The following is a 27,703-nucleotide window of genomic DNA, read 5'->3' on the forward strand; positions in this document are numbered from 1 at the left end:
ACTGCCCTTGAAGATATGTTCATCTTCTTTCATCAAGATCAAACCCAACGGCTCTTGAAGAAATCCACACAACTATTCATCAAGATCAAGCACCGAAGGCCCTTGATACCGTTCATCCTTGTTCATCCTAAGATCAAGCGCCGACTGCCCTTTGGATCAACAACATCAACAAATCCACACCACTGTTCATCCATAGACCAAGCCTCGATGACCCTTTGGATCATCAGCACATCCACAGATCTACACCTTACGAAGATAGAATCAGATGATCAAATTGTAAAAGAGATTGTAACACCAAAATTAATACAAAATATTATTTTGTACACGTGTTCTTGTCTCATTCATCGCATGAATAATTTGTGTTTACAATCATCTATCCTTCTACGCCCCTCATCATCTTCCATCTCATTTTGGGCCACCTGGAGATTGAACATATCTTCTGATTGGTTAAACAATTCTTCCTCTTGCTGATCGATTTCCCACATCATCCTTGAAGAGGAAAACATTGTAAGAAGGAAGCAAAAACTATGAATAATGATATAGATTTTGATTTGGGTGAAGAAGGAAGCAGAAACTATGAATAATGATAGAGATCTTGAGAAAATTGGTGTGAGATTTCTGAGGATGGATGGTGGATTATATGGAGGATTCAGAAAGGATTAGGTTGTAGATAATGCCACATGGCATGCCATTATTCGTTAAAAATCTAATTGAAATCTATCCTCAAAGATTGTAAACAGATTGTGACACATGACGCAACGTGATTGGTTAAAAATATTATCGGAAATCTATCCTTAACGATTCTGAAAAGGTAATGACATGTGGCACGATGACATTGGATAAAAATCTTATCGAAATCCATCACCAATAATTATCTTTTCAGATAATGACATGTGGCGCAACGAGAATGATTAAAAAACTTATCCGAAATTACAAATTAAATTATTTTGTATTATTTTATAAATAAAAAAATACTAATATTTTATTATATATTGTCAGGGCTATTTAGTGTGTGGGTGAAAATGCAAAAGGTAATTACTGTTTATTGAGTGAATTAAATAGTGAATAGCCCGAGGGAAACCTTTGCAACGGTGGAGTTGCTCTGATGGAAAAGATAGACTAGAGAGAGAAGAGAGTGGTGGGGCAGGAAAGAGAGAGAGGATGGGCCAAAGTTTGTCACTCGTTGGATTCCCACTGATGGCCCAGATTAGTTTAGTCGCGTACATTTTCTGATCGGAAAGAAGCAAAACCCTCTCCACGAACAAATTTAAGAGCTGAGCGACAGTAAGATTTCAGCAGCAGCAGCAATGACTGATTCTTCATCATCCCCTCTTTCTAAGTCCTTCGTCAGTGAGCATTGGGAGGGTTACAAGGATTTCTGGTGCGAACGATTCTCCTTCGTCACCAACTACTCCAAGTTCGTTAAGCGGGACAAGCCCTTCCCTCCCTGGTCCGACTCCGACGTCGAAGCCTTCATTGCTCTCGACCCTGTTCATGGCCCCGCTGTAATTTCTTACCCTTCTATTTGTTTTCGTTCTTTTCAGTTTTTAAGTGTTAATGGTAAATGGGTTTCTTTGATTTCGTGTTTTTGTGACCCCTGTGGACCTGGGTGTTTGTATTTTTGTTTTCCTTTTGATCTTTTTCCTGTTTTGTCATCTGGGTATTTGTTTATGTTTCTCCTTGATTTAATTATTGAGCTGTGCCCCTTTTTGTCATTGTTGTTCGAGTGCTCAATCTCTTGGTGGAGGTGTGTCTAATTTCTGGATATGAAGGTTTTGTATTTTCTGTTTCCGAGATGATTTTGGTTTTGAGTTGGTGGTATTCATCTGGGTATGGTTTTTCTGCGGCTTTCGTTTCATTATTTTTTCACATACTATCTATGCTTGGTGCCTTTCAGATTACTATTAAGTAAGGTTGGTGTTTTAATGTATGGATGGTCTACCGGCGGGGTATTTAAATTGCTTAGGGAAAACAATGAATGAAACTTCAGAAATTTGCATTGGATTTGATTCGAGACTGTTGCTCTTTTGGCATGAAGGTAATCAAAATAAGAGAGACATGCATTGTGTTTGGTTTTGAATTGTAGTTTAATGATTTGTTGAAGAGAAAAAATAACGACTCTAAAATCAGACAGAGGATGAACTAGTGGAGAATGCAAAGAACTATGTGGCTGGAGAGCTCTTCTTTTTAATTTTCTGTCATGTATTCTAAGATTCTTGATTTTCGAGAAATTTAGTCTAGTTACCAGCACAAGCAAGGAAACAACCAACCAGTCTTGACAGTGCAAATTGTTGAGGTTCACTTCCAAAACGTGTGATGTATTTCCAGTTTGGGAAAAGAAACACGTCTAAATTGCTACTATTCTTTTGGTATCTTTCCATATGTCTAGTTATGTCGCCACAGACCTCAGCCTGAAGTGCAGCATAAATGAAGTGGAAAAGCATATCGGATTTTCTTTACCTTTTATAATTTACTTTTCTTGTTTATTCTTTCTCCAACTCCTTAAGTAGGGGCTTTGGATTTAGTGTCCTAGACAAAAATGACTAATTTCCAAATGCGATGAAATACCATTTGGTAATCTTGACTCTGCCGACGCTTCCTATCTTTGTATGTTGTTTTATATTATTGTCCAGTAACCTAGTTATTGTACCTGTAACTCAAGAAGATGTCTGCTACTATGATATCCGGCTCTCGTCTTATGGTTCAATGATGCATTTCTGTACAGCAAAGATGGTCAGTTTTCTTTAAATAGCTGAGTTAACATGCTTTTATTTTTCAGCTGAAGACTGCTAGGGAAGCAGTGAAATTTGGTCTTGCAGGAAGTGTTATTGGAGCAGTATCAACTGCTGGCTTTGCGTGGAGATATTCAAGGAGTTTACATGGTAACCTGTTGCCTCTTTCTTTTAGGTGTTCACTTTTTACGATTCTATATGAACAAGTACTGCACAGGGATCAGATGTGTTTGGTTTCTTGTTTTTACCTTAATAATTAAGCTGGCTATCAGTTGAATCTCTAAACATTTCACCATTTCTTCAATTCTGCTAGATATTTTTTTGTTTTAAAGTCCATCATTTTCTTTAAACAACGCTACAAATTTGTGGATGAATTAAAGACACATAATAATTGGACACATCAACACATCTTATTGCTGTACTATGTCATGTTCAGTGGCAAAAAATGCTACGTATGAAAATGCTAATTCTTATAACCGGGTATGATACAATGGACTGACATTCATTTCTATCAGTGGCAAAAGAAAATATCATATGAATAGTTCATTATTTCTTCCTGACGTTTCTTCTGTTCCACTTGGCTTGCATTGTTTATCTATATCCTGGAAATAAATTTGTTGAAATAAAATTGGATATACTTAGTACACATATTTTACCCTTTCCTTTATTGGTTTCCGTATGCTTCTGGTGTACATGGGTGTGCCATGTTTTCAGTAAGGTTACTTTGTAGTGTCCTGTAATCTCATGGTCTGTAAGCAGTGGAAGAAATTTTCGTCGTAATCTTGTTTTTTTGTATTGTTTTCTGTTTTAACTGTTCCCCTTTCCAACAGCCGGACTTCAAGTAATCTGTAGCCTTTGTTGTTGAAAACAAATTAAGATTAAGTGTTCATGCTTTGGTAGAGAATCATAAAGCAGCGGAAGGTTATGATCCAACTATTTCGTTGTCTATCTGAGTGAGCTTATGGTCATGTATAACATTATAGATTGTGAAGATGTTAGTAACATGTCATGGTAAAATCAACTGCATTCCGACCTTACTATGCTGTATTGGCAGATGAGTGATTTGCTAAGTGACATCTGTCTGCATTTTAATTTCAAATCTTTGTGTTTGAATCAGAATTATAACAATGGACGATAGGTTTTAGAAAATCTGGTTTATGAACCCCTTTGCATTTTACAGGTGCTGGACTGTCCCTTCTTGCTGGAGGTGTTTTTGGTTGGACATATGGACAGGAAGTTGCGAACCACTGGCTGCAACTTTACAGGTTGGACACATTGGCTGAAGAAACCAAGTTCCTCGAGTGGTGGCAGGACAAGAACAAGAGACGGTCTTAAACTTGGCTTCCTCTCGGAAGCAAAGATAATAACCAATGTTCCAGTTTTACAATAAGAATCAAACACACCTGTGTTGACAAATGTAATGGGAAAAATTTGGGTGCACTTTTAGCTTCGTCGAGATTTGTTTTACTTTGTGCTTCTTTCTCAAAATCAATCCGATAGCACTGCAACACTTTGTGATCTTTAAGCTTCTACTTACCTATTCAGTTTGAACTCTGCAAATTTCGATTGTGTGCTGAAATGTTGCTGTGTTAAGGTAGACGTTACGGATGCTACGTACGTTATCTTGGGGGTGCGCTTTATTTGTGATAGGTTTCACAATTAAAACGCGCCTCGTTTGAGAAGTTCCAGACTCCGCCACTTCAGAATATGACTTTCACTTCCCTTATCCAGGGGCAAGATCATAAAAGAATCCAACAGACCATGCCTCGTCTTCATGTAAGAAAAATATGGCAGTATAATGGACTCTTCTTATTCAATGACACAACCATAGTTTCAAATAAACGATGACCGAGGAACTTGGATAAGATTTGCACTATCACAGAGTAAAACGTAGAAGAATGATAAACCATGTTAAGTTGTTTTCTTTGACAAACGATAATGTTCATGGGTCAAATTATTAGTTGTAAGGGGTGAAGGGGATCGGTGTAGATCGAATCCGCATAAGCATGATTTCTTTCCACTATTGACGTCACAGTCATGCTGAACTTACAAGCTAAATGGATCATGAGACATGGACTATACAAAGAAAACTTCCATGCCTCTTAGTTTTCAAAATAGTAAAAAACCAACAGCAAGAGTACGAAGAGAGTCTCTCGTGCCAAAGTAGTTACAACTACCTGCAGGCTGCAGAGTGGGGAGGACGTATTCCGCAGAGTTGGGAGCGAAGGCCATTCAAACAGAGGTAACCTGAGAAGCTGCATGAGAAATAGCACAGCAATTTTTACTCGGCAAAATGGGGGCACCTTGACATGAATGAGAAAGTTGGCAAGAACACAATGTTGTTTTGTATTGAGAAAGCACGGTATCGTCGACGCTTACAGAGGAAACAAATTGTGATATCGATGTTAAGACGTGACAGGAAAAGAAAAATGAATCCCGTTTTCGATTACACTAACAAGAACTTGCATCTCACCTTAAACACCTCTACTGCAACGATGCAGAAGCGATGCAACTCACCCACCACTGCATTTCTCACAAATAGAGTGTTGGAATCAAATTTGCACACCTCCATGAGCAACGGTTGAGCACAACTCGAGCAATCTACAAAATAGTAAAACAACTGTGAGCAAGCCTAGGGCGGGGATGTGCCAGCCAAAGCTCTCCGCCGGTCAAGTTAGTGTGTAGATTGTGTTACCATAGATGAACCTACCGTGGGGAGAGACCTTTTTAGGATAGAATACTTGTTTTAAGCCCGGAGAATCCTAGAGGATATCTAAGAGTAGATATTGCATCCTCTTAGGAGTTATGATTACTTGGGGCACATGCCAATTTCTAGATTGTAGGAACTCCAAGACTTGATCTGATTGTGTCCATATCTAGATCAGATCGCGTATCTTGCAGAACAAGCATGACTTGACTTCTAAGGTAACGGTATTCGGATCAGCACTACTCCGGCCCTGGAAAATCATCGTCCCACACAAAGAAAACAAAGATAGCATCCCAAATTATCGGCTAAAATTTCTTACAAGTATCAAAACCATTATCATGTCTACTTGAGCTGTACACTAACAGAATTTCTTCAGAGGAGATGAAACTCAGCTAGGCAGCTTCTCATTTGAAGCATCCACAACCTTAGTAGATGGTGCATCTTCCAGCTTAGAAGTAGTGTTATATTCAGTTTTAAGAGTATTGAATTGATGATGGCTCGTAAGTAGTCGAAAATAAGTAGTTTCAGTGCCTGTTAAGGTGGTTCAATCTGTCAACAGCCTTGGTGTTGGGCGTCGGCCGATTCATTGCTGGTGGATGTAAGAAGCATGTTTCTACCGAGAGTTTCTTGTGGTCTACTCTTGTATTACTACTGTTTCGCTCTTTTCAAACATTGCTTTTTCACGGCAAACACATGCCATTTTGTATATCTGGACGCACACAAATTGTTTTATTTTAATGACCATTGTATCCCATTGTTAAAGTTACTAAAATACACAACTAAGTTAGGTTTTGGAGCCAAATCATTTTAGGGTGTTGCGGCCACAAGCCAACTATTTCTCTCTCTCTCTCTCTCTCTCTCTTGTCACTTGAGTGGTGCTTTAGCTTATAATAAAGGGAGTTTTAACGAAAAGCTCACGGTACTGCTCACTTTAACGAAAAACCACATTTTTACATTAAAAAGTCAAACATGGTACTATTCATTTTACCCTTTATTTTGTCCTTATCATTAAAACTCAAAGTTTTTAAGCCCTTTACATTAGTTTTCCTTATAATAAAAGAAGAAAAGTCATTGTTTCTCCAATTTCTTAATGCAATGGGTCTCCATAGCTTTTGCCATCAATTTTAAGAGTATTGAATTGATGATGTGATGGAATCTGGGTTTTTGTTGTTTTTGGACAAGAATGAGGAGAGCCAAAAGAAGAAGAAAGGGTTTGGGAGACGGGAGTTGAATTCACGATTGAGATGGTTGTGGCAATTTTTTCAACTAGGGATAATTTAAAAATATTGCAAAGGCTTATTTTGGTTGCAGTCCTTGTTTAACTTAATTGTTAATATTTATTAACATATTTTGATCGAAGCTCAACATTTTTCATTATTTAGAGAATTTATCTACCGCATTTATAGATTTCATAGCACACAAATTGTGAATTTCAAACAAATTCAAATAGTATTTTTGAAATATAAAAATTACTTAAATATCAACAATGAAGTAATATTGTTCTTTACATAGTTCTACTGAATAAATAATGTACCCACGTAATTGTTAATATTTTTAAGAAATAACGATATATAGTTTAAAACGCAAAACAAATACTTGTATTAGTATGGCTACATTCATAAAAAAAAAAAAACAATATGGGTACAAATCAAATTTAAGAAATGTGTACATATCAAAATTTAAAATTACGGGTACACATCAAAAGTTAAAAAATGTATATATGAGCATAAAAAGAAATTAAAAACATATGGGTACGAATTGAAAATATAATTATGTGAAAAACATCAAAAGAATATATTTAGAATTGATTAAATAAGTTTTTCAAGTTTAAAAATATTCAAATAATGATGTGCACAAATGTCGAAGGACCTTGATAAAAAATAAAAGGCTTTAGTCAAAATGGTCCCTGAGATTTGCATAACTCATATGTAGACAGTGAAATTTCGGTGGCATAAATGTTAGCCATTACATTAAGATTACATTTGTAAACATTGAAATTTTGGTGAAATAAATGTTGACAATTGTATTAAAATTACAACCTTCATTCACTTCACCTACATCATACACTAAGTTCACCTACAACATCCACCAAGTTCACCTACAACATCCACCAAGTTTCACCTACAAACATTCACCAAGTTTCACCTACCACATCCACCAAAATTCACCTACAACATCCACCAAAACAAATGGATGGTGGTGATTCGTTCCCAAAGCCTATAAATAGGCTCCTCCATCAAAGAATCAAGGAACCAATTCACAAATACATTTCTCTACTCCCAAAATGGAAGAGAATACTCCCCACACATCCAAAATCCTTGAAGCTTTGAAACTCTAAAGCTCTCAAGCAAATCTCGAAGGATCAAGAAAGCCCTCTTCGTTCTTCATCAAATCCTCTTTCAAGATCAAGCCCCAACGGCCCTTGAAGAACTTCCACCAATTCAAGATCAAGTCTTGACGGCCCTTGAAGAAAGTGTTCATCGTTCATCATCCGTTCATCCTAAGATCAAGCCCCAACGGCCCTTTGGATCAACAACATCAACAAATCCACACAATTGTTCATCCTAAGATCAAGCCCCAACGGCCCTTTGGATCAACAACATCAATAAATCTACACAACTGTTCATCCCAAGATCAAGCCCCGACAACCCTTGGATCAACAAACAACTATTCTTCCGAGATCAAGCCCCGACGGCCCTTGGATCAACCATCCACCAATTCAAGATCAAGCCCCAAAGGCCCTTGAAGAACTTCCACCAATTCAAGATCAAGCCCCGACGGCCCTTGAAGAAAGCACCATCGTTCATCATCCGTTCATCCAAGATCAAGCCCCGACGGCTCTTGGATCAACAACATCAACAAATCCACACATCCAACCGTTCTTCAAGATCAAGCCCGACAGCCCTTGAAGATCCGTTCATCACCGTTATTCAAGATCAAGCCTTAACGGCCCCTTGAAGAAACATTCATCCTCAAGATCAAGCCCTAACGGCTCCTTGAAGATCCGCTCAAATCCACCTCCCAAGATCAAGCCCATGGCCCCTTGAAGAAACTCCCAACAGTTCATCCAAGATCAAGCCTCAACGGCCCTTGGATCAACGAAACATCCACAAACCAACACCTTACGGAGATCGAATCAGAGGATCAAAATAGAGAGAGATTGTAACCCTAAATCATCAAAATATAAATATTTGTTTGTGCACGTTGTTCTTGTCGTTTTCGTTTCAGGAAATTTTCGTGTTCACAAATTGGCACGCCCAGTGGGACAATCTCCACCTCTCATCTCTTTCTCCGTTCAAGGAATCCAAACACACCTCAAAGTTAATGGCATCAAGCAAGGGACAAGCCGTTCTCGCAATCACTGAGGGAAGGATCCTAAGCACTTCTGTCGCAAATGGAAAATCCATTGGCGCCACAACCGCTCCTCAACATGCCACTGCAAAGTTGGTGCCGCTAAAAGAGCAAAGGGAGCATCAAAGGTGTGAGTCTGTCATCAACCTGACCTCGCTGGGGGCACCGAAGCATGCTGCTGAGGCACACAAGATGACATCCCAAAACAACCAACGACGTTCTTCGTCAGCATCTTGGATGTCTAAAGGAAAGTCACGTCTATTGGTTGCACAAGTCATGACCATCGACGTTATCTCCATCGAAGAACAACTGGCTCAAATGAATGAAGCAATCGCAAGGCTAACCCGAACTGTGGAAGAAAAAGACTTGCAAATCGCTGCACTCGTCAGTCGACTGGAGCCACAGGACGGCGAGAACCCTAACCCAGAAGATGAGCCTACGGTGGAGAGAATCGATGTGAAGTCGGAGCCAGACCAAGAAGCGGCACTCATGAGATCTCTTTCTATCCAGCAATTGCAAGAGATGATTGCTAGCACCGTCAAGGCACAGTACGAAGGGAGCTCAAATACCTCCGGGTTGTACTCAAAGCCTTATTCAAAGAAGATTGATGCCTTAAAGATGCCGAGGGGATATCAACCACCAAAGTTCATGCAGTTTGATGGAAAAGGAAACCCAAAGTAGCACGTTGCACATTTCGTCGAAACTTGCAACAACGCGGGGACGGAGGGAAACTACCTTGCCAAGCAGTTTGTGCGCTCGCTGAAAGGAAACGCCTTTGAGTGGTACACGGACCTAGAGCTTGAGTCCATCAACAACTGGGAACAGTTGGAAAGGGAATTCCTCAACCGCTTCTACAGCACCCGCCGCACTGTGAGCATGCTAGAGCTAACGAGCACAAAGCAGTGGAAGGACAAGCCAGTCATTGACTACATCAACAGATGGTGCACTCTAAGCCTCGACTGTAAAGACAGGCTATCGGAAACCTCTTCAATCGAGATGTGCATCCAAGGCATGCAATGGGGTTTGCAACACATCCTTCAAGGCATTAAACCACGGACCTTCGAGGAATTGGCCACCCGCGCCCATGACATGGAGTTGAGCATCGCCCATCATGGGAAGAAGGAACCGATCGCCGACTACAAGAACGACAAAATTCTTGAGACAAGGTGGAGAAGGCTACGTGGAAATCCACCAAGGAAGCAATGACAGTCAACACATCTCCCGTCAAAATCCCTACACGAGGCAAGGCGATTCAAGCTGAAGCTTTTCGTGATCAAGAAATGCGTAGACGCACTTTAAAGGAGCTTAAGGAGAAAACTTATCCATTCCCCGACTCTGATGTGGTTGCCATGTTAGAAGACTTGCTGGAAAAGAAGGTGATCGGCTTGCATGAGTGCAGACGACCAGAAGAGATGAATCGCACCGACAGTCCAAGGTACTGTAAATTCCACCGCTTCATCAGTCATCCGACAGAAAAGTGCTTCGTGCTGAAAGATCTCATCATGAAGCTGGCTCAGAAAGGAATCATCGAGCTAGATCTTGACGATGTGGTGAAGTCAAACTATACCACCATCACTTCTGGCTCTTCCGACTCAAAATTTTTACCTCAACCTCAGGGGGCATCCTCCAAGACAAGCAAAGTTGAAGGATGGACTCAAGTCACTCCTAAGAAATTGCACAAGAAGCATACGTCTCCTCCACAAGTCCGCCAATCGAAAAGGGGGCAAAACAGCTCTTGTCAACCTTCAAAGCAACGTGAACGTGTTGAAGATGATGAAATTTCGACACATAGATCGTCTATCCCCATCACGATGCGCGATTTCTTTCCCAAAGACTTCTTCAATCACTCGGTCAAGGCTCCTTGCTATGAAGATTGTGAGGAACGCTTCTCCAAAATTGCTTGACAAAATTCACAAATTCTCTTCGCCCGTATGAGTCTAAACTGCATGGCACAATTCTCCTCGCCCGTATGAGTCTAAACTGCATGGCACAATTCTCCTCGCCCGCACGAGTCTAAACTGCATGGCACAATTCTCCTCGCTCGCATGAGTCTAAACTGCATGGCACAATTCTCCTCGCCCGCACGAGTCTAAACTACATGGCACAAAGCTCCTGGCCCGCAAGAGCATAAACTGTGTACGGCAAAATCATCATCAAAATTACTGTTAAATTCATCACTCATTTGAACTACGTTATGGCTTGATCTCTTCTTTGGAAGGGTACGTAGGCGCCGGAGGTTGACTGTTTGAAGCCACACCACTCGGCGGAACTCCAGGAAGAAGAGGAGCCAAAGGTTGATCATTTGGAGCTTCATTACGCGGTACAGCCCCAGAAGACGAAGGCAAATGCTGCTGGAACAAACCCACAAATCTTCCTCTTCATGTTTGTCGCATAGCTATGTGCGAGCTTATGCAACTGTTTATTCTCCTGCTTGAGTCCTCTAATCTCCTGTTTGAGACTCATCACTTCAGCCGCCAATGATTCAACTTGACGGGTTCGAGCAAATAGGCGTTGGGCCATATTAGACACAGAACCTGCACACTGCACACTTAGAGCCAGAGAATCCTTAACAGCCAACTCATCAGACCGTTTGGAAAGTAGTCTATTATCTTTGGGAGTGACAAGGTTTCGGGCCACCACCGCAGCGGTCATATCATTCTTCACCACCGAATCCCCAATGGTAAGAGGACCAGTAGGGGATATGAAGGATGGGTGCCATATGTTATCTGGAGAAGACGAGACTACCTCTTCACCAAGGTTCAAATCAAAACGACGGTCGGAAGGTCCAGACATTTTCAAAGGTGTTGAAGAAAGAAGAGGTCGGACAAATCAAGATCTTAGAAGTGCAAGAAGGGGGTTTCTACAAGCGAAAATTCAAGTGTGCTTTGAAACGAACTGCGTGCCTCTATAAAGATCAACACTCGACGGGATTTCAAAGATCGAATAGGCGAGCTCAGAATTCGAAGAGGCCAATTCAAAAATCAAAGAGGCAAGCTCAGAAATCGGAGAAGCATCTTGCTTTTCCAGACGCGTTAGCACCCGTCACGCGCAAACTCAGCTTTGCGGAAATCACGGGCAATTTGTTAAAGCGCCAATCCCAGATATCGAAGAGGCGCCAGTCTTTTTCAGCCTCGTCAGCACCCGTCACGCGCAAACTCAGCTTTGCGGAAATCACGGGCAATTTGTCGAAGCGCCGATCTCAAATATCGAAGAGGCGCCAGTCTTTTTCAGCCTCGTCAACACATGTCACATGCACACTCAGCTTGACGAAAATTACGGACAATTTGTCGAAGATTTCTAATAAAGAAGAAAGCACGTGAAGCCATACTGATCAATCATGCATTGGTTGCCGACACGAGTAAAAGAATAGTACCTCTACAGGTACTAAAGAATTTCCTATAACTGTCCACCTTCACCCTCCATAGCAAGGCAGACATACATAACCTTTCTTCATCTCCGAGAACCTTTCTTCATTTTCGAGAATGCCTTCCCAACGAAGTCTCTCGAGTCACTCAATGTTTCTTATTCCTTGGGGTACCTCTGCAAACAAATGACACCAAAGCAAAAGTATCTCATATCACCAGGGTAGAAAGCAAGAGTATCTCATATCATGCGTTTTCCCTGTCCTTTCCTTTTTTCTTGTTCTTACCTACAAAGACAAGGATAAAGAAAACAATATGCCGGAACCTCCACTCAAACTCGGATGCCACATTTGCCTGGAGAACAGATAAGGCAAGTGAAAATGATACCTTGCAGCATGTGGAGACAACGTGCAGAAGAAACAAGCAGAGAAGAATGCAGTTTTCACAGTCAGCTCAGCAGAATGAGTCCGAGCTGAGGAACTCAAGAAGCTGCCACATCTGCCTGAAGAAACAAGCAGAGAAGAATGCAGCCTGCACAGTCAGCTCAGCAGAAGGAGTCTGAGCTGAAGAACTCGATAAGATGCTACATTATACCAGAAGAATAGATAAGACAAGGGAAAATGATACATTGAAGCATGTGGAGACAAGCACAACAAAGCACGTGTCGATTCATCCGCTACTTCTTCAAAATCAAAAGTATCTCATATCATCAGGTTTGCAATCACTCTGGGTGGAGGACTTGTTTTGACCCTCAAATTCTTGGGTCGACTTGCTAGGCGTTGTGGGCTGCATGTGCCGTTTCACCACCCTTGAATCAAGTCCTTAAAGATCAAGTCACCAACTGGAAGAAGAGCCCATCAATCTTGAAGATCATACCGTTGACCAAACTGCTCAGGTGTGAATTAGAAAGATTGAACAAAGCAACAAGTCGTCACCTTCACCTCGTGCCTGCTTGCCATGTGTTCGAGTCAACCTTCAAGAATCAAGCATCAACGGCCCTTGAAGAAGTTTCCGGCCAAATTCAAGATCAAGCCTCGACGGCCCTTGAGGAAATCACAAGTTCGATTCAAGATCAAGCGTCCACCATATTTGAATCAAATCCAGTTCAAGAATAAGCTGTGGAAAATCAACAATTGGAGGAATCCAAAAAATCCTCAAACCCAGTTCAAGATCAAAGCTGTGGAAAGTCAACAAAGTGCAAAAACAAATACGTGCCGATTCATCCACTACCAAAGCCAAAGATCATCTACCACATAAAGCTCCTTGTGGTCCAATTTCAACCTTCAAGATCAAGCCTCGACGGCCCTTGAAGAAATTTCAAACAAAGTCCAAGAACAAGCCTCAACGGCCCTTGAAGAAATCTCCAGCCCAATTCAAGATCAAGCCTCGATGGCCCTTGGATTGACAACTACATTAAGGGACTTCAAAACGCATCTCCTACATGTAACAAGCACATGTATACAACGCGCCTTGAAGTGGGGGCATTTGTAGACATTGAAATTTCGGTGGCATAAATGTTAGCCATTGCATTAAGATTACATTTGTAAACATTGAAATTTTGGTGAAATAAATGTTGACCATTGTATTAAAATTACAACCTTCATTCACTTCACCTACATCATACACTAAGTTCACCTACAACATCCACCAAGTTCACCTACAACATCCACCAAGTTTCACCTACAAACATCCACCAAGTTTCACCTACAACATCCACCAAAATTCACCTACAACATCCACCAAAACAAATGGATGGTGGTGATTCGTTCCCAAAGCCTATAAATAGGCTCCTCCATCAAAGAATCAAGGAACCAATTCACAAATACATTTCTCTACTCCCAAAATGGAAGAGAATACTCCCCACACATCCAAAATCCTTGAAGCTTTGAAACTCTAAAGCTCTCAAGCAAATCTCGAAGGATCAAGAAAGCCCTCTTCGTTCTTCATCAAATCCTCCTTCAAGATCAAGCCCCAACGACCCTTGAAGAACTTCCACCAATTCAAGATCAAGTCTCGACGGCCCTTGAAGAAAATGTTCATCGTTCATCATCCGTTCATCCTAAGATCAAGCCCCAACGGCCCTTTGGATCAACAACATCAACAAATCCACACAATTGTTCATCCTAAGATCAAGCCCCAACGGCCCTTTGGATCAACAACATCAACAAATCCACACATCCGTTCATCCTAAGATCAAAACCCAACGGCCCTTTGGATCAACAACATCAATAAATCTACACAACTGTTCATCCCAAGATCAAGCCCCGACAGCCCTTGGATTAACAAACAACTATTCTTCCGAGATCAAGCCCCGACGGCCCTTGGATCAACCATCCACCAATTCAAGATCAAGCCCCAAAAGCTCTTGAAGAACTTCCACCAATTCAAGATCAAGCCTCGACGGCCCTTGAAGAAAGCACCATCGTTCATCATCCGTTCATCCAAGATCAAGCCCCGACGGCCCTTGGATCAACAACATCAACAAATCCACACATCCAACCGTTCTTCAAGATCAAGCCCGACAGCCCTTGAAGATCTGTTCATCACCGTTATTCAAGATCAAGCCTTAACGGCCCCTTGAAGAAACATTCATCCTCAAGATCAAGCCCCAACGGCTCCTTGAAGATCCGCTCAAATCCACCTCCCAAGATCAAGCCCACGGCCCCTTGAAGAAACTCCCAACAGTTCATCCAAGATCAAGCCTTAACGGCCCTTGGATCAACGAAACATCCACAAACCAACACCTTACGGAGATCGAATCAGATGATCAAAATAGAGAGAGATTGTAACCCTAAATCATCAAAATATAAATATTTGTTTGTGCACGTTGTTCTTGTCGTTTTCGTTTCAGGAAATTTTCGTGTTCACATCATCATTTTGTTCATTGAGATTTCAAATCAATAGAAGTGGTCCTTGAGATTGTCCACTATCCATCATTTTGGTCATTCCGTTAAAAACTCCGTTAAGTGTCCCGGAACTCTTGACCGGAAGTTTGAGCAATTTTCAAAGCTTTGTAACTCAATCGTTTCTTAACAAAATTCGACCCATAATATATCACAATGAAGCTAGGAAAGTGTAGAATAAGATTATACCTATTTGAAAGCCCAATGATTGCCATAGATAGTTGGAAAATAGCCTTAAAGTTGACTGGTCCGAGAGAAAACTGGAAAACTTGCTGAAAACTGGGTAAACTTTAAACGTTCATAACTTCTTCAATACTTAACGAAATCAAGTGATTCAAAACGAAAATCATACTTCTCAACGAGACGAAAAGAATGGTACCTTATTAAGCAGCTAGCTCACCGTGGTATGTTTCCAGAAAACAGCTCGAAAGTGGTTGTCTTGGTCTCGAGTTAGCCACTTTCGAGCCGTTTTTCAGCCAAACCACGGCGAGTTAGCAGTCAAAAAGGTACCATTCTCTTCGTCTCGTTGAGAAGTATGATTTTTGTTTTAGAATCACTTGATTTCATTGAGTATTGAAAAAGTTATGAACGTTTAAAGTTTACCCAGTTTCCAGTGAGTTTTCCAGTTTTCTCTCGGACTAGTCAACTTTGAAGCTATTTTCTGACCATCTTCGGCAACCATTGGTCTTCCAAATAGGTATAATCTTATTCTACACTTTCCTATCTTCATTTTGATATATTATGGGTCGAATTTGATTATGAAACGATTGAGTTACGAAACTTTGAAAATTGCCCAAACTTCCGGCTAAGAGCTATGTGACACTTAATGGAGTTTTTAATAGAATGGCCAAAATGATGGATGATGAACAATCTCAGGGACCACTTCTATTGGTTTGAAATCTCAGGAACCATTTTGGCTAAAAAGCCAAAATGAAAAGAAACGAAGTTTCAATTAATAAGAAAGAAAAATGAAGAATGAGAACCTAATTTATCCTCTTGTAAATTTACATGGGTGTCTTAGAGAAATATATAAATTTAATTATGTGCCCAAAAATAAAACTTGATGTAAAGTACTTTAGTGAAAATGTTTTTGAAACTAATAATTAGGAAAAATTTGAGTGGATCCTAGAAACGTAGTTGAAGTGCTTCCAGCAAGAAGCACATGTTTGATGTTTCTTCCAAAAAAACACTTACAAGTGTTTTTAGAATCCAAAATTTCATTAAAAGTGCTTTCAATCATTCTAAAAACGCTTCCAAACGAGCTAAAAGTTGATAAGCTTGCTTGGAAGCAAATACTCAATTGCCTCCTAAATAGCCAACAGTTTCTCATGAGTTCACCATTTTGACTAGTGACGAATTTGTTGCAACAACTTCGAGCGATTGTGGTTACGACATAAGCCTACTGAGCAAACTTCCACACAACATGGGCAGTGGGACAACGTTTCCACAATGTACCAAGACTCCTGGATGAAATTAAGGATCGAAGCACGCCTTACACAACTATCTTCCTCTCAACTAGCATAAGTTTCATCATATTCGTTCGGACCAAGGTTTTTTTCCCTCAAATGATGTCCCACCGTGCAACCAGTGATTGTCAAGCGGGAACTACAAGACCAGTAGGGAATTTGGAAATCACTGGTAGCCCAAAATCCCTGCTGGCCTCGTAGTTCCCGCTGGTAGACATTTCGACAACCTTGGTAGAACCGGAATCGGAACCATAAAAATAAATACAAAACCTATTAAGGAAAATTAGGGCATGGTTCACGGCAAGCAAACCAAGTACAGGCACGACAACAGCTACTGATGACAACCAAATTTTGGGCATGGGCAAATACATAGAACCCCTATAAGTTTAGGGTAAGGGCAAAGACAAAGACAGAGACGTCTTAAGAGCCTTAGGCCTCGTTTGGGATTGAGGTGATTTTAAAAAAAGCCACTGTGAAAAAAAGCTGAGGGTCATTTTTGTGTTTGGTAAACTGAAAAAAAAAGGGCTTATTTTGGAAGCTGCTGTGAGAATAAGCTGAAAATCAAAGGAAAAACTGAAGCTGCTATTTGCTGCTTTGAAAAAAAGCCAGTTTTTTCAAAGCACACGGAGCTACAGTGCTCCTTTAATGAAAAGACACTATCATCCTGATTTTTTTTCCAAAAGCACTTTCACAAAAAAATTTACCAAACACTCTACTGGCTTTATTTCACAGCCGCTTATTCTCACAGCACAGCCGCTTATTCTCACAGCAGCTTTTTTTCAAAGCACAGCAATACCAAACCAGCCCTTATTACAATGGCATCAGTGTAATATATAGGATTTACGTAGTGTTATATAAGAAGAGAATACAATATGCAACTAATCTCACATCTCAAATCCAATAGGGATGCATAATCATCCGAGATAAACTATTTAGTTCAACAATGATCACTTTGGCACCAACTTGCACCGACTTCCTCGTCAGCGCATCCTATTTACACTTGCACTAGCCCGATGATAGACATTTCGACAATTTGATGCTGTTGTGTATAGTACCACAACATTAAGTTCAGTCCTAACATAATTTGGCAGAAGAATGAAAAATATTCAAAGGACCTACAACACGAAGAAAATTACCGTATAATCCCATATAAAAGTAAATTGTCTACATGTATGTATGTATGATTCAAAGACACCTAACATGTACGACATAAGTATATTCATAAATAAGTTATAAGATAAAGCAATTTACAAGCAGATAATGGCATTCAGGTTTAAAAAGTAGAGCATTTACTCTATGGTTTCTTTATTCTGAATCAGATCTTAATCAGCAAACCAATGCTCTTTCCAAACGTAAACAGACCATCCACTGGAAGACGATGACGATGGCAAAGCATCATATCCACAGGGCTCTGGTAGCTCAAAGGGGCGATTCCACCTACATTTAAATGAGTAGCTTTCTGTAAGGTCATGGTTTACCAAGCAAATCAAATCTTTGGCAGACAAGACAACAGAAGATACTGTAATCACTAGTTAACAAAGATGGCAAGAGTAATGAACTCAAATATACACGGTAAAAAGCCAATAAAAGAATGAAAATCCTCACTCTTCAGTAAGAGGCAGCACATCTAAATGTTGCATGATATAGTAAAGGCCGCACATTAGTCATGGGGTTCATTAAATAATTCCCTCACAAAGGGCAGAGATTTTCCCAATAAAAGGTTCTTTGTTTCATTTTTTACCATCACCAGGTGCTTGGTGCAATTTGCAATCAACTAAAGTCTCAATCATTGCACAACAATCAATTCAACGGTCGCTGAGTTCTGGCTGTCCTTGAGGACCTTATCCCTAACCTGTGTTTGGATGAGAGACTTCAAAGTTACACAGAACATAGGCTGATCCCTACAAAAAGTAGACAGAGGAATATGAAATGACAAGAATCAAGACTCAATACACTCAGAGAACTATCAAATAACTCCTTTAAAGGTGTCATTTTGTAAGTCCCTTGTTTACTGTCTTTATACTGCATTTAGCTTTGTAGTGCTTGAGTAGTGCATTGTGGTTGTGACTAAAGATCCTCGGTACTTTGAAAGTCCCTCGTCCAGCACAGGGTAAGAGACCTTGAAACTTGGGTCAAATGCCACTTGTCCATGGAAATCGAGGTGAGGGCTTGAAGTAACTTGGTATTTGGTTTCATTGATGGTACTCCCATAGATCATTCCTGATATAGATATCTAGGAAAAATTATCAACTCATATACATGTCCTGCAAATTGAGGATAACCAGATTCCAAAGATGCAGTCACTTGAACAATCCATGAACAGGTAGAGCGAGAGAAGAGATTCGGATCAGAGACTGAAAGGTGTGTCACAGATTTGGTGGTAGTGGATTTTAGCATTTCCTTTTCAGGAGTTACACGGAACAAGAGTCATAAATTAGACTGATATGTGACGACCATGCATTTTGATGGAAAATATTAGATTCTGAGAGAAAAAGAGTAAGGCGAAATGCGAACGTGCATGAATGGTAAAGGTAATTGACCTGGGGGTACAGAGTGAGCAAAGTGAATTGGTTGAATTGATCAACCACATTTATGAACTGAAATTCGTCCAATCAACACCCAATAAGATTATGGTTCAATAAAAAGACAGCACCCACAAGGATTGATTGCCTGACTAATTATGTGACTGGACCAGGCTGCTAGCTCATAGATCTATGCAACTATTCATATGCATTAGTTTTCAACAATTATAAGCTCATCCTAATTTCACACCTAAGACCATCCAAAGTATAAAAACAATAGTTACAATTGAATACAGGAAACACGGCACCACAGATGCGAAAGATATGATGCTAAACCATATGTAAGCTGTAGCACATTCATCAGCATAAGATGTTAACTGAATAGGACCAGGATAGACTGTGCAACTAATACAACAATGACACCCCTTCTTAAATTTGGCCGTAATTCATCTTTAAATAAAACCATGCAATACACGAAGTTGATGAAAATGAAAGGGACAGAGAAGTCTACTAGCTTGTGTATATTTTGGTGTGCATAAGTTTCAGAGATGAAGCATATCAACTCCTCTTAAGGTATACAATCACATTCCATCCACAAACACCAAAAAGCTATCCGATTGTTAATCGATTACCAAATTGGCCTCCAACTTATGAATACCCCAGCTCTACAAGACCGATATCTTAGCTTTCATTACTTGGAACCTTTATAAATCTTAAATCGTTTTTTCTTGCCCTTCCAAAGATGGCTGCTGCAACCTTATTCAAAGGCACATTACTACATTAACAATGAACAACCTCTAACCTTAAGAAACACAAAATTCCTCAGCTCGAGATGCAAACCACAAGGTTCCGCATTCAGCTAAGAGAGCTTCTGGTGAAGAATATTTGTTTTTACCATGATACTTAAAAGAGAAAATGCTCCTATATGCAGGAACATCATTAGTGCAGCTTCTGCCAAGGAAACAGTCCACACAAAAAGGCATGTATAGAATGCACATATGATCATAAAACAACCCTTCACCTTCCTCGCACAAATCTTGAACTCCCAAAGAAATCCATGCCTATTTCTTCCACACTACCAAAAAGTTAAAATATGAAGCCACAATACAGATAAAAGAAACAAAGACAACACACAAATCAAACACCAATATAATTCATCAAGATAAGCAATAAATACATTAACCAACTTGAGAATAAGACATGAAACTCATGCAAAAAACATGGAGACCCGAAAGACGAGAGAAAAATAAACTGAATAAAAAGAAAAGAAAAGAAAAGAAAACATTACAGGAAAAATATCTAAGTGGATTGAGAAAAGAAAAACACAAAAACTACATATCGAGTTCTTCAATGCATACAAAATTCAATTCATAAGACTTACCTTATATAAAGAACTTCTTTGAGTTAATGCAATTGCTGAAGAATGCCTAATTTGAACTAGAACCTGCAGCACAGGCGGCCGGTCTATTGTGGTCATTTAAAGAATTTTCACCATCCCCTTCTGATATCCGCCGATTGTTTGATTCAGAAACCGGACTGTCTAAACTATTTGACACAGAGGCCTCATTAATTGTGTTATCGTCTTTTGTTTCCAGATGCTCCATCATGCGTGATACAGTTGCGATCCCTGCATTAACCTCTCTTTTAACTTCTGAACCAAGATCTGCCATGGAAGCATTGCGAGAGAACAGTCTCTCCTTCCAACCTCTTGTGCTCTTTGAAATTGACTCTTTGTATCTAATTTAAAATGAGAAACAATACTTGTGATGTTTATGAAACAAGAAAGACTTGTCTTTTTGTATTGGCCGGGGCCACGGGGTGGGGGGTTGACTCATTCAGAAAAGGAATAATTAAATGGCAAAGGTTAAAGCATATTAATACCTCGTTGATACTGCATTAAATCGAGATTTCAGAGATTCTGAAAAGGATTGCAAGTCTGATGGTCCAGCTCTATCTTGGGTACTTGGGGATGACTGACTAGGCGACCTCCTAAAGGAAAATGATGATAAGATAACAAGAAATATGTGATTTTATGCACCAACATATATCCTGACCAAACTGAAGAATCTAGTACCTATTGCTCATGGAGGACCCTTGTTGATTCAGAGCCGAATTACTAGATCCAGATGCTGATGCAGAAACAGAACCAGATTGTGACGAATGAACAGGAGTGGTTACTTGAGAAGATTCTTCCCTATTCATAGGAGGCGACGGGAAAGTTACTGCAATTGAAGGAGATGGTTCACCTTCTCCCATCTGATCAGGGGAAGAAGAAGCATGAGCCTGAGGTGCATTAGGATTGGTAGAGAAGACCAGGTATTGTGGACGACCTTGAGCTGATGACCTATTCCTTTGTCCTTCCCTTCTGGCAATGTGGCGTGCCCGACCCATTGCGGCAGCAGCAGCTAAGTGCTGGATTATACGCTCTTCAAGTTCAGCATCATTTACACCCATAGGTAACTACATCAGGAGCAAAATTGGAAAAAAAAAAATTGAATAAGAATCTCCTGTTTTGGTAGGTTTATACTACATTTGACTTAATGACAATAAAGAACAAAGATAGAATACAAACATGCTGCAACTCAAAATCCCCAAGAGTTGGATGATGAAATATTGTGGTATTTCGAGGTGGATTTGACCTTATACTTCTCTCTTGTTCTACTGCCTCTAACAGTTCCTGGCTGTAAAATTGTAAATACACACAAAATGAAGACCTTATCATTATCTAATAGTCATATGAATCCATGGAATATCAGGACCAGTAACAAAATACTAACCCAGTGGGATCCTTCAAGCTGATGGGTTGCCAGCACATAGGGCATTGGGAGCTTCGCTGACACCTACAATTGAAACGAAATTTCAATTTTTGAGAACTTTGTAAATCATCAATATAAGATCAGTTGCTAGAACAGCCACTCATTCAATCATTTTTTTCCCATTTGACATTGTCCTAATTCTTTTGAAATGTTAATATAACTCACATTTTTAAAACCCATGTTTTAACTACTTATTCCTCACTTGCCTTCCACTGGTTTCTCAGGCCCAACAATGGTCCCAACCTAGCACTGTCACTCCTCCAATTAGTCACCTCTGTTCTAAAGAAATTTGTAGATTTCCAATTATAACAAAAAAGGAAATTGAAAATTGGGGTCTTCAGGAGCGTCATACTTAATCTTCACCAAGAAATTAAAAACGCCATTACAGTTTTTGTTTAGTTTTGCTTTCCTTTCAGGTTCTCTCAGCTGAAATAAAATGGTTTCGATTCTTTTCTTTCTTTTTGTCTCAGTTTGTTATCTTCTCCTTGGTCATTCTTTCTAATTTTTTATATTTCTTTTTAATACATTGTGTGTAATTGACTGAGCATTCCTTCTATTAATTTTGCCTACTCTTAAGTGCACTTGGTGCGATGGCAAGTGCCTTCGCCCATGAGCGGTAGGTCTCGGGTTCGAGACTTGGGAGCAGCCTCTCCATAAATGGGGGTAAGGCTAGCCGACATTCACCTCTCCCAGACCCTGCGTAAAGCGGGAGCCTTGTGCACTGGGTACGACCTACCTTTAAGTGACGGCAGTCCGTTGCTTTTGTTTGGAATATAGTTTTATGTGTAATTAGAAAGAAATACAGAAATGAGTTCTGGCTTTAGAAAAAGAGGGGAAGCAGGGGATGTAAAAAGCTACAAACGGAGGAAGAGCAGATGGAAATTGAGTAAATAAGTAGGAAAAACATGGTTCTTAAACATACAAGGTAAACTAACATTTTAAAAAAGTTAAAAGGACAGCCACGTGCCAATTGGGCAACAAGCAACTGAACGAGTGGGTGTTGCAGCAATTGATGCTAGCATCGCTCTAAAGATAATAGGGAACTGTGCTGGAAACGAGCTTCTGGCATCATCTAAACTTAAACCGAAACATCCAGTGACCAAATTTGCGTTAATATAATCCATTGATAACCAATAAAAGTTTCATTATATCTATCCTGATAACCATAATAATTGAAAGAAAGATTCATTTTGTAATAGAAGCTAGGATACAGATTTATACCCTTTGGGTTCAAATTATGCCCAGGTCATTATTGTACAAGTTGATTAAGGCATGGTGTTGGTAGTACAAAAGTAATTAGACTAGAAATGAAACTAATATGAAAAGACAGTATGATCATTCTAATCTATTCCTACAATGCTTAAGGCAACCTGTTGAGTACCTCAAGGACGAAATGGGAACAAACCTATGTATCAATACAGAACTGTCTAATCACACTTTCAAAAATACAAAGGGACCAGATGAGATTTCATGTGAAGTATATTTGAAGGCTTTAGCAAGTAGAATTGGAGTAGCTATTATGCCAATTATAACATCACATTTTGTAATTTTCACAAAAGTCAATCACATTGAGTTATTAGGAGAGAAAAAGGAAAGGGGGGGGGGGGGGGGGGAGTGTTGCGGTAGTGGGACAAAAATGAGAATAACCTACTTACTTATTTCAATTTTAATACCGCACAGAGTATTCCCTAGAAGTAAAGATGTGGAACTAGAACAGAGTTGGCTAAAGGATTCTGACACAAATGCAAAGCCCACATCTAATCTTTATTTCCACAGTCGCAATATTTGGCTACCTTAATATCCCGTGTTATAGTTCATACGCGTTTCATGAATAAGAATAAGAAAATCTAACTATCATATCAACAACAAAAAATTACAAAGGAAAAATGAGCATTAAACACTAAAAAATGGAAATCAGAAAATACCACTCAAGAATGCACTGAAGATGAAATTCATGCTTGCAACCGGTCAACTGCATAAAGCAAATGAGGATTGATTAAAAGGAAAACCATAAAAGAAAAGATAATAGTGTCTAAACTATTTATATATACCGTAGAAGGATCGTTGTCACAGAAGGCCTCCAGGCATATACTGCAAGCATCATCACAGGCTTCCTGGATTCCTCCCTCCACAAAAGCTGCTGCTGATGTCAAGTGGGCATCAGATTTGTTGGTCTCTTCTCTTCCCGGAGCCTGTAAAGCAAACACTACAGGCTTAGAAAATACAATATATACAAATTCACATCACTTCTTTTCCTCGGGGACATAGAAACTAAACAATGAAGGTGAAGCATTAACGCAATCGAAACCAGTGTAGTTTAAAAATTATGTACATAATCAAATAATTTACAACAAAAGAAACCGGTTTAGCACTGGGATGCCAACACTAAGAACCATAAATAATTTAACCCACCAAGATAAACAGATCAAAATTCATAAAATCAAATTAAGAGCTCTAAATATTGCAAATAATCCTCTTGAATTCAGAATTAAAGCAATCAAGTACACTAAAACACGTGATAACCAACAATCAGAAGAATCCAGAGTCAATCAAACAGTGTTTGATACTTAATTTAAGAGGGAATATCACAATTCATGAGATTCTGATATTTTCTTACGAATGGAAAATTATTTCAATCAACTCAGGGCAACCAAAACAGTGAAATCACAAAAGTATTTAATTACCTCCATGAAAAACTGTATACAGCCAAAAAATGGATCTTTGATTGCAGAGATGAAGCTGGAATTGGGATTAAGGGGACAGCGAAAACCCTAGAGAGAGAGAGAGAGGGAGGAGAGAGAGAGAGCACAATGAGTTTCCCTTTCGGTGTGCTTTCTGCTTTGTCTACTTTATTCATTGTGAGCGAGCGAAGACTTGACTATTCAGTCACCACAGTGCTCACACGTGTCCTTCCCACCGAATCTCTTTGACGATTCTTTCTAACTCATTTTACCCGCCACTCCCAAGTTGGTTGTTAAAATGATCCTTTGCCTATAAATTTGTTGTTTTATCATATTTTTTTTAGCTTAATTGGATTATTAGTCTCTGTATTAATAGAATAGTCACAAGATAACTCATGTAGTAAAAAAAAAATTAGAATTCAAACCCCTTTGTTGAAGTCTGTTAGGATTTAGGCTTAAAATTATAAATTTTGTAAATTCTCCATTAATTATTAGCACGTGAGCTACACATATGAGACTAAACGAAACTCTCCGTTAATTGTTAGCATGTGGGGCTCATATGTGAGGCTAACTTTATCATTTTAGTCTCACATGTGAGCCTCACGTACTAACAATTAACATATAATTGACAAAATTTTCAATTTTGGGCCTAAATCTTAACAAATTGCACCACAGGGGCTTATATTTTAACTTTTTACTACCGGAGCTATCGTCCAACTACTCTACCACCACAAAAATGATTAATCCAATGAATCCTATTTTTACCTGTGAAATGTCTAAATTGTTCTCGTATAAATACACACTCCAGCAACTCCATCAACTCCATCAACTCTTCAAAATTTCAAATCTCATTCTCTTCCACACAACTCTGTCTTTCCTTCTTCGAAATTCTCGATCTCCTCCCTTTCTGAACCTCATTATCTTTCATGCTCTCTCTCTAGGTTTCCCTCTTTTCGGCAAGACCAGGTGGCTTAGAAGGATTTTTTGTCCTTTATTTAGATGCGCAAGCCTGGCCTAGGTTGGCAAACGTAGAAAAGATGTGAGGTTAAATTGGGTTTGCGCCTTGAATTTAAATTCTAATCCAACAATGAAATGGCTGAGTAAGGAATTTCTTCTCGACCTAGGCTCTTTCTTTACCTCGAATATAAGGTTTTAAACGAACGACCAAATGATGTATGATGATGATGGTGAAGATCAAGTGAGAAAGTAAAAAGAATTTGAAAATCAATGAGATTAAGATTAATCTACTTGTGAGAATGTAAATTAAATGAAGAACGATTGTGGAGAAAATAAAGGTGACGTAAAATTAAATAGAGGTCTTGAGTGTTCTTGAGGCTTCTCCCTTAATTAAATTCATTTTTCCTTAAAAAATGCCTGTATCAAATTACATAAAAGATATGAAATTGAATGACAATACGTAATACAAAGGAATTGAAATGCTACAACCACGATGCTAATATTAAGATCATACATGAACTGACTAATCACACTCATTGTGTACGGAATATCTAGCCTAGTGTGAGCAAATATATTAACTTTCCAACAAGGTGCTGCTATGGTTCCTTATCGGTTGGTATTGATCTTCATGCATACACAACTTGTAATTGATCTTTATTAGTGTGTCACCAAGTTTCCAAGCAAGCACTCATGTTTCGTCAACAATTCAATTACATGCATTGAGATAGAAAAATACTTGTTGATGATACAAACACTTCGATCCCTAAGAAGTAATTCAAAGGACCGAGATCCTTCATCTCAAACTCTTTGAACATATTGCATCTCCTCTTTATGCTGAAATTATGGCACTTACACATGGTTTGCTATGGGAAACAATTATGGGACATAAAAATTGGATGTTGAGAGAAATACGCTCCAAATCATAATAGCTTGCGCGTCTCTTGACATGTCCTATGTTGGGCAGATAGTGAAGGATGTGAAATCATTGGCGATTAGGATCACTGCGGTTTGTTTTACCTATGTTCGTTGTCAGGCCATAAGAGTAACTCACTGTCTTGCGCGCTCTGGACATCATACAAATTTGATTAGTACTTGGTTTGAAGAACCACCTAGTTTAAATCAAGACCAAGGTTCTAAAAAACTTTAGACGCTAGTTGGCCGGCAAACAGGGGCCTAGCGCCTAGGTGGATTTTGTAAATTTATTGTATATCTTGTAAATAAGAAAAAAAAAACTTGATAGAAGTAGAAGAATAACAAAGTAGATCCTTCCAACAAGTACAATATTTAAAACACAGTAAGCATATAATCATAATGAGGAGTATTCTTGGCTGATAGACTAAATTCTTCTTGTTCATAATCCTTGCATTGGATTGAACATAGACTAAATTATTTAACCTTGTTGTATCTAGTTTATTTCTTTTCCTTGTATGTATCCTCTGAAAAGTGCTCCAAATCATTTCACAATTGCATGAACTTGTAGTCAATCCATCCCTTACAAATTAGGTACACAATTTCCATAAGCATACCACTATGAAACTAAAAAGGAAAAAAAGCACACAATTAATTAAAAGAAAAGAAAAAACCAAACCGCCTAGGTGTCGCCTAAGACCACCTAGCTCCAGACCGATTTTTCAAAACGATTTGCATTAAATCGAGTCAGACCTTCACCACCTAGGCTTATTTTTAGAACACTAATCAAGACATTATTGAGGAATGAAATGCTTAAATAAACTAAAAGTAGGGTTTCAGGGGACCATGGGGGGAAGAGGGAGGAGGGTGTCCAACTATCGGAGAGTTGATCCTTTTTAATCACTCTGAGTGAGAAAGAAGTAGCCTACTGGTTAAATTAGGAGTCTTGAATCTTTCTGACTGTCTCATATAATAAAGAGTGGCAGTCCGAAGTAACCTTATGTCTAATTCGATTCGCATAGTAGTTCACTTTTCCACCCAATATCTAAACTTCTAATTTTCTCATCCTATATATTCAGCTTTCAATAATAATGTCAATTTTCATTAAAGAGTCAATTTTCATTAATGTCAATTTCAAATTTCGGGGATGAATTTTTTTTTTTAAGGTGGGTAGATTGTGACAACTCATCCCAAATTTTATGATTTTATAAATTCTAAAAGAGTGATTTGATGAAAATGCCCCCAGAGGCAAGGATTTCGACTTTTGTTGACCATTGTTTAGAGTGACGTGTGACGC

General features: G+C 39.3%; 2 protein-coding genes across 2 annotated transcripts; one reads left to right on the forward strand and one right to left on the reverse strand.

Moving 5' to 3' along the window:
• Positions 1-1,211: 1,211 nt before the first annotated feature.
• Positions 1,212-4,252, forward strand: LOC126616744 (succinate dehydrogenase subunit 6, mitochondrial-like). Its single transcript, XM_050284841.1, has 3 exons — positions 1,212-1,505; positions 2,780-2,882; positions 3,913-4,252. The coding sequence occupies exons 1-3, from the start codon at positions 1,308-1,310 to the stop codon at positions 4,065-4,067; spliced, it is 456 nt and encodes a 151-aa protein (XP_050140798.1). The 5' UTR covers positions 1,212-1,307; the 3' UTR covers positions 4,068-4,252.
• A 13,394-nt stretch (positions 4,253-17,646) lies between these two features.
• LOC126615671 (E3 ubiquitin-protein ligase RHF2A) lies at positions 17,647-24,704 on the reverse strand. The gene is made up of 9 exons (XM_050283539.1): positions 24,544-24,704; positions 23,911-24,051; positions 23,785-23,831; positions 21,821-21,883; positions 21,616-21,724; positions 21,118-21,503; positions 20,925-21,032; positions 20,425-20,780; positions 17,647-17,958 (listed from the first exon to the last, which is right to left on the reverse strand). Exons 1-8 carry the CDS (start codon positions 24,547-24,549, stop codon positions 20,471-20,473), a joined length of 1,170 nt encoding a protein of 389 aa, XP_050139496.1. The 5' UTR covers positions 24,550-24,704; the 3' UTR covers positions 17,647-17,958; positions 20,425-20,470.
• Between the last annotated feature and the right edge of the window lie 2,999 nt (positions 24,705-27,703).

The sequence above is a fragment of the Malus sylvestris genome, chromosome 3, assembly GCF_916048215.2.
Source record: "Malus sylvestris chromosome 3, drMalSylv7.2, whole genome shotgun sequence".
Classification (NCBI taxonomy): Eukaryota; Viridiplantae; Streptophyta; class Magnoliopsida; order Rosales; family Rosaceae; genus Malus; species Malus sylvestris.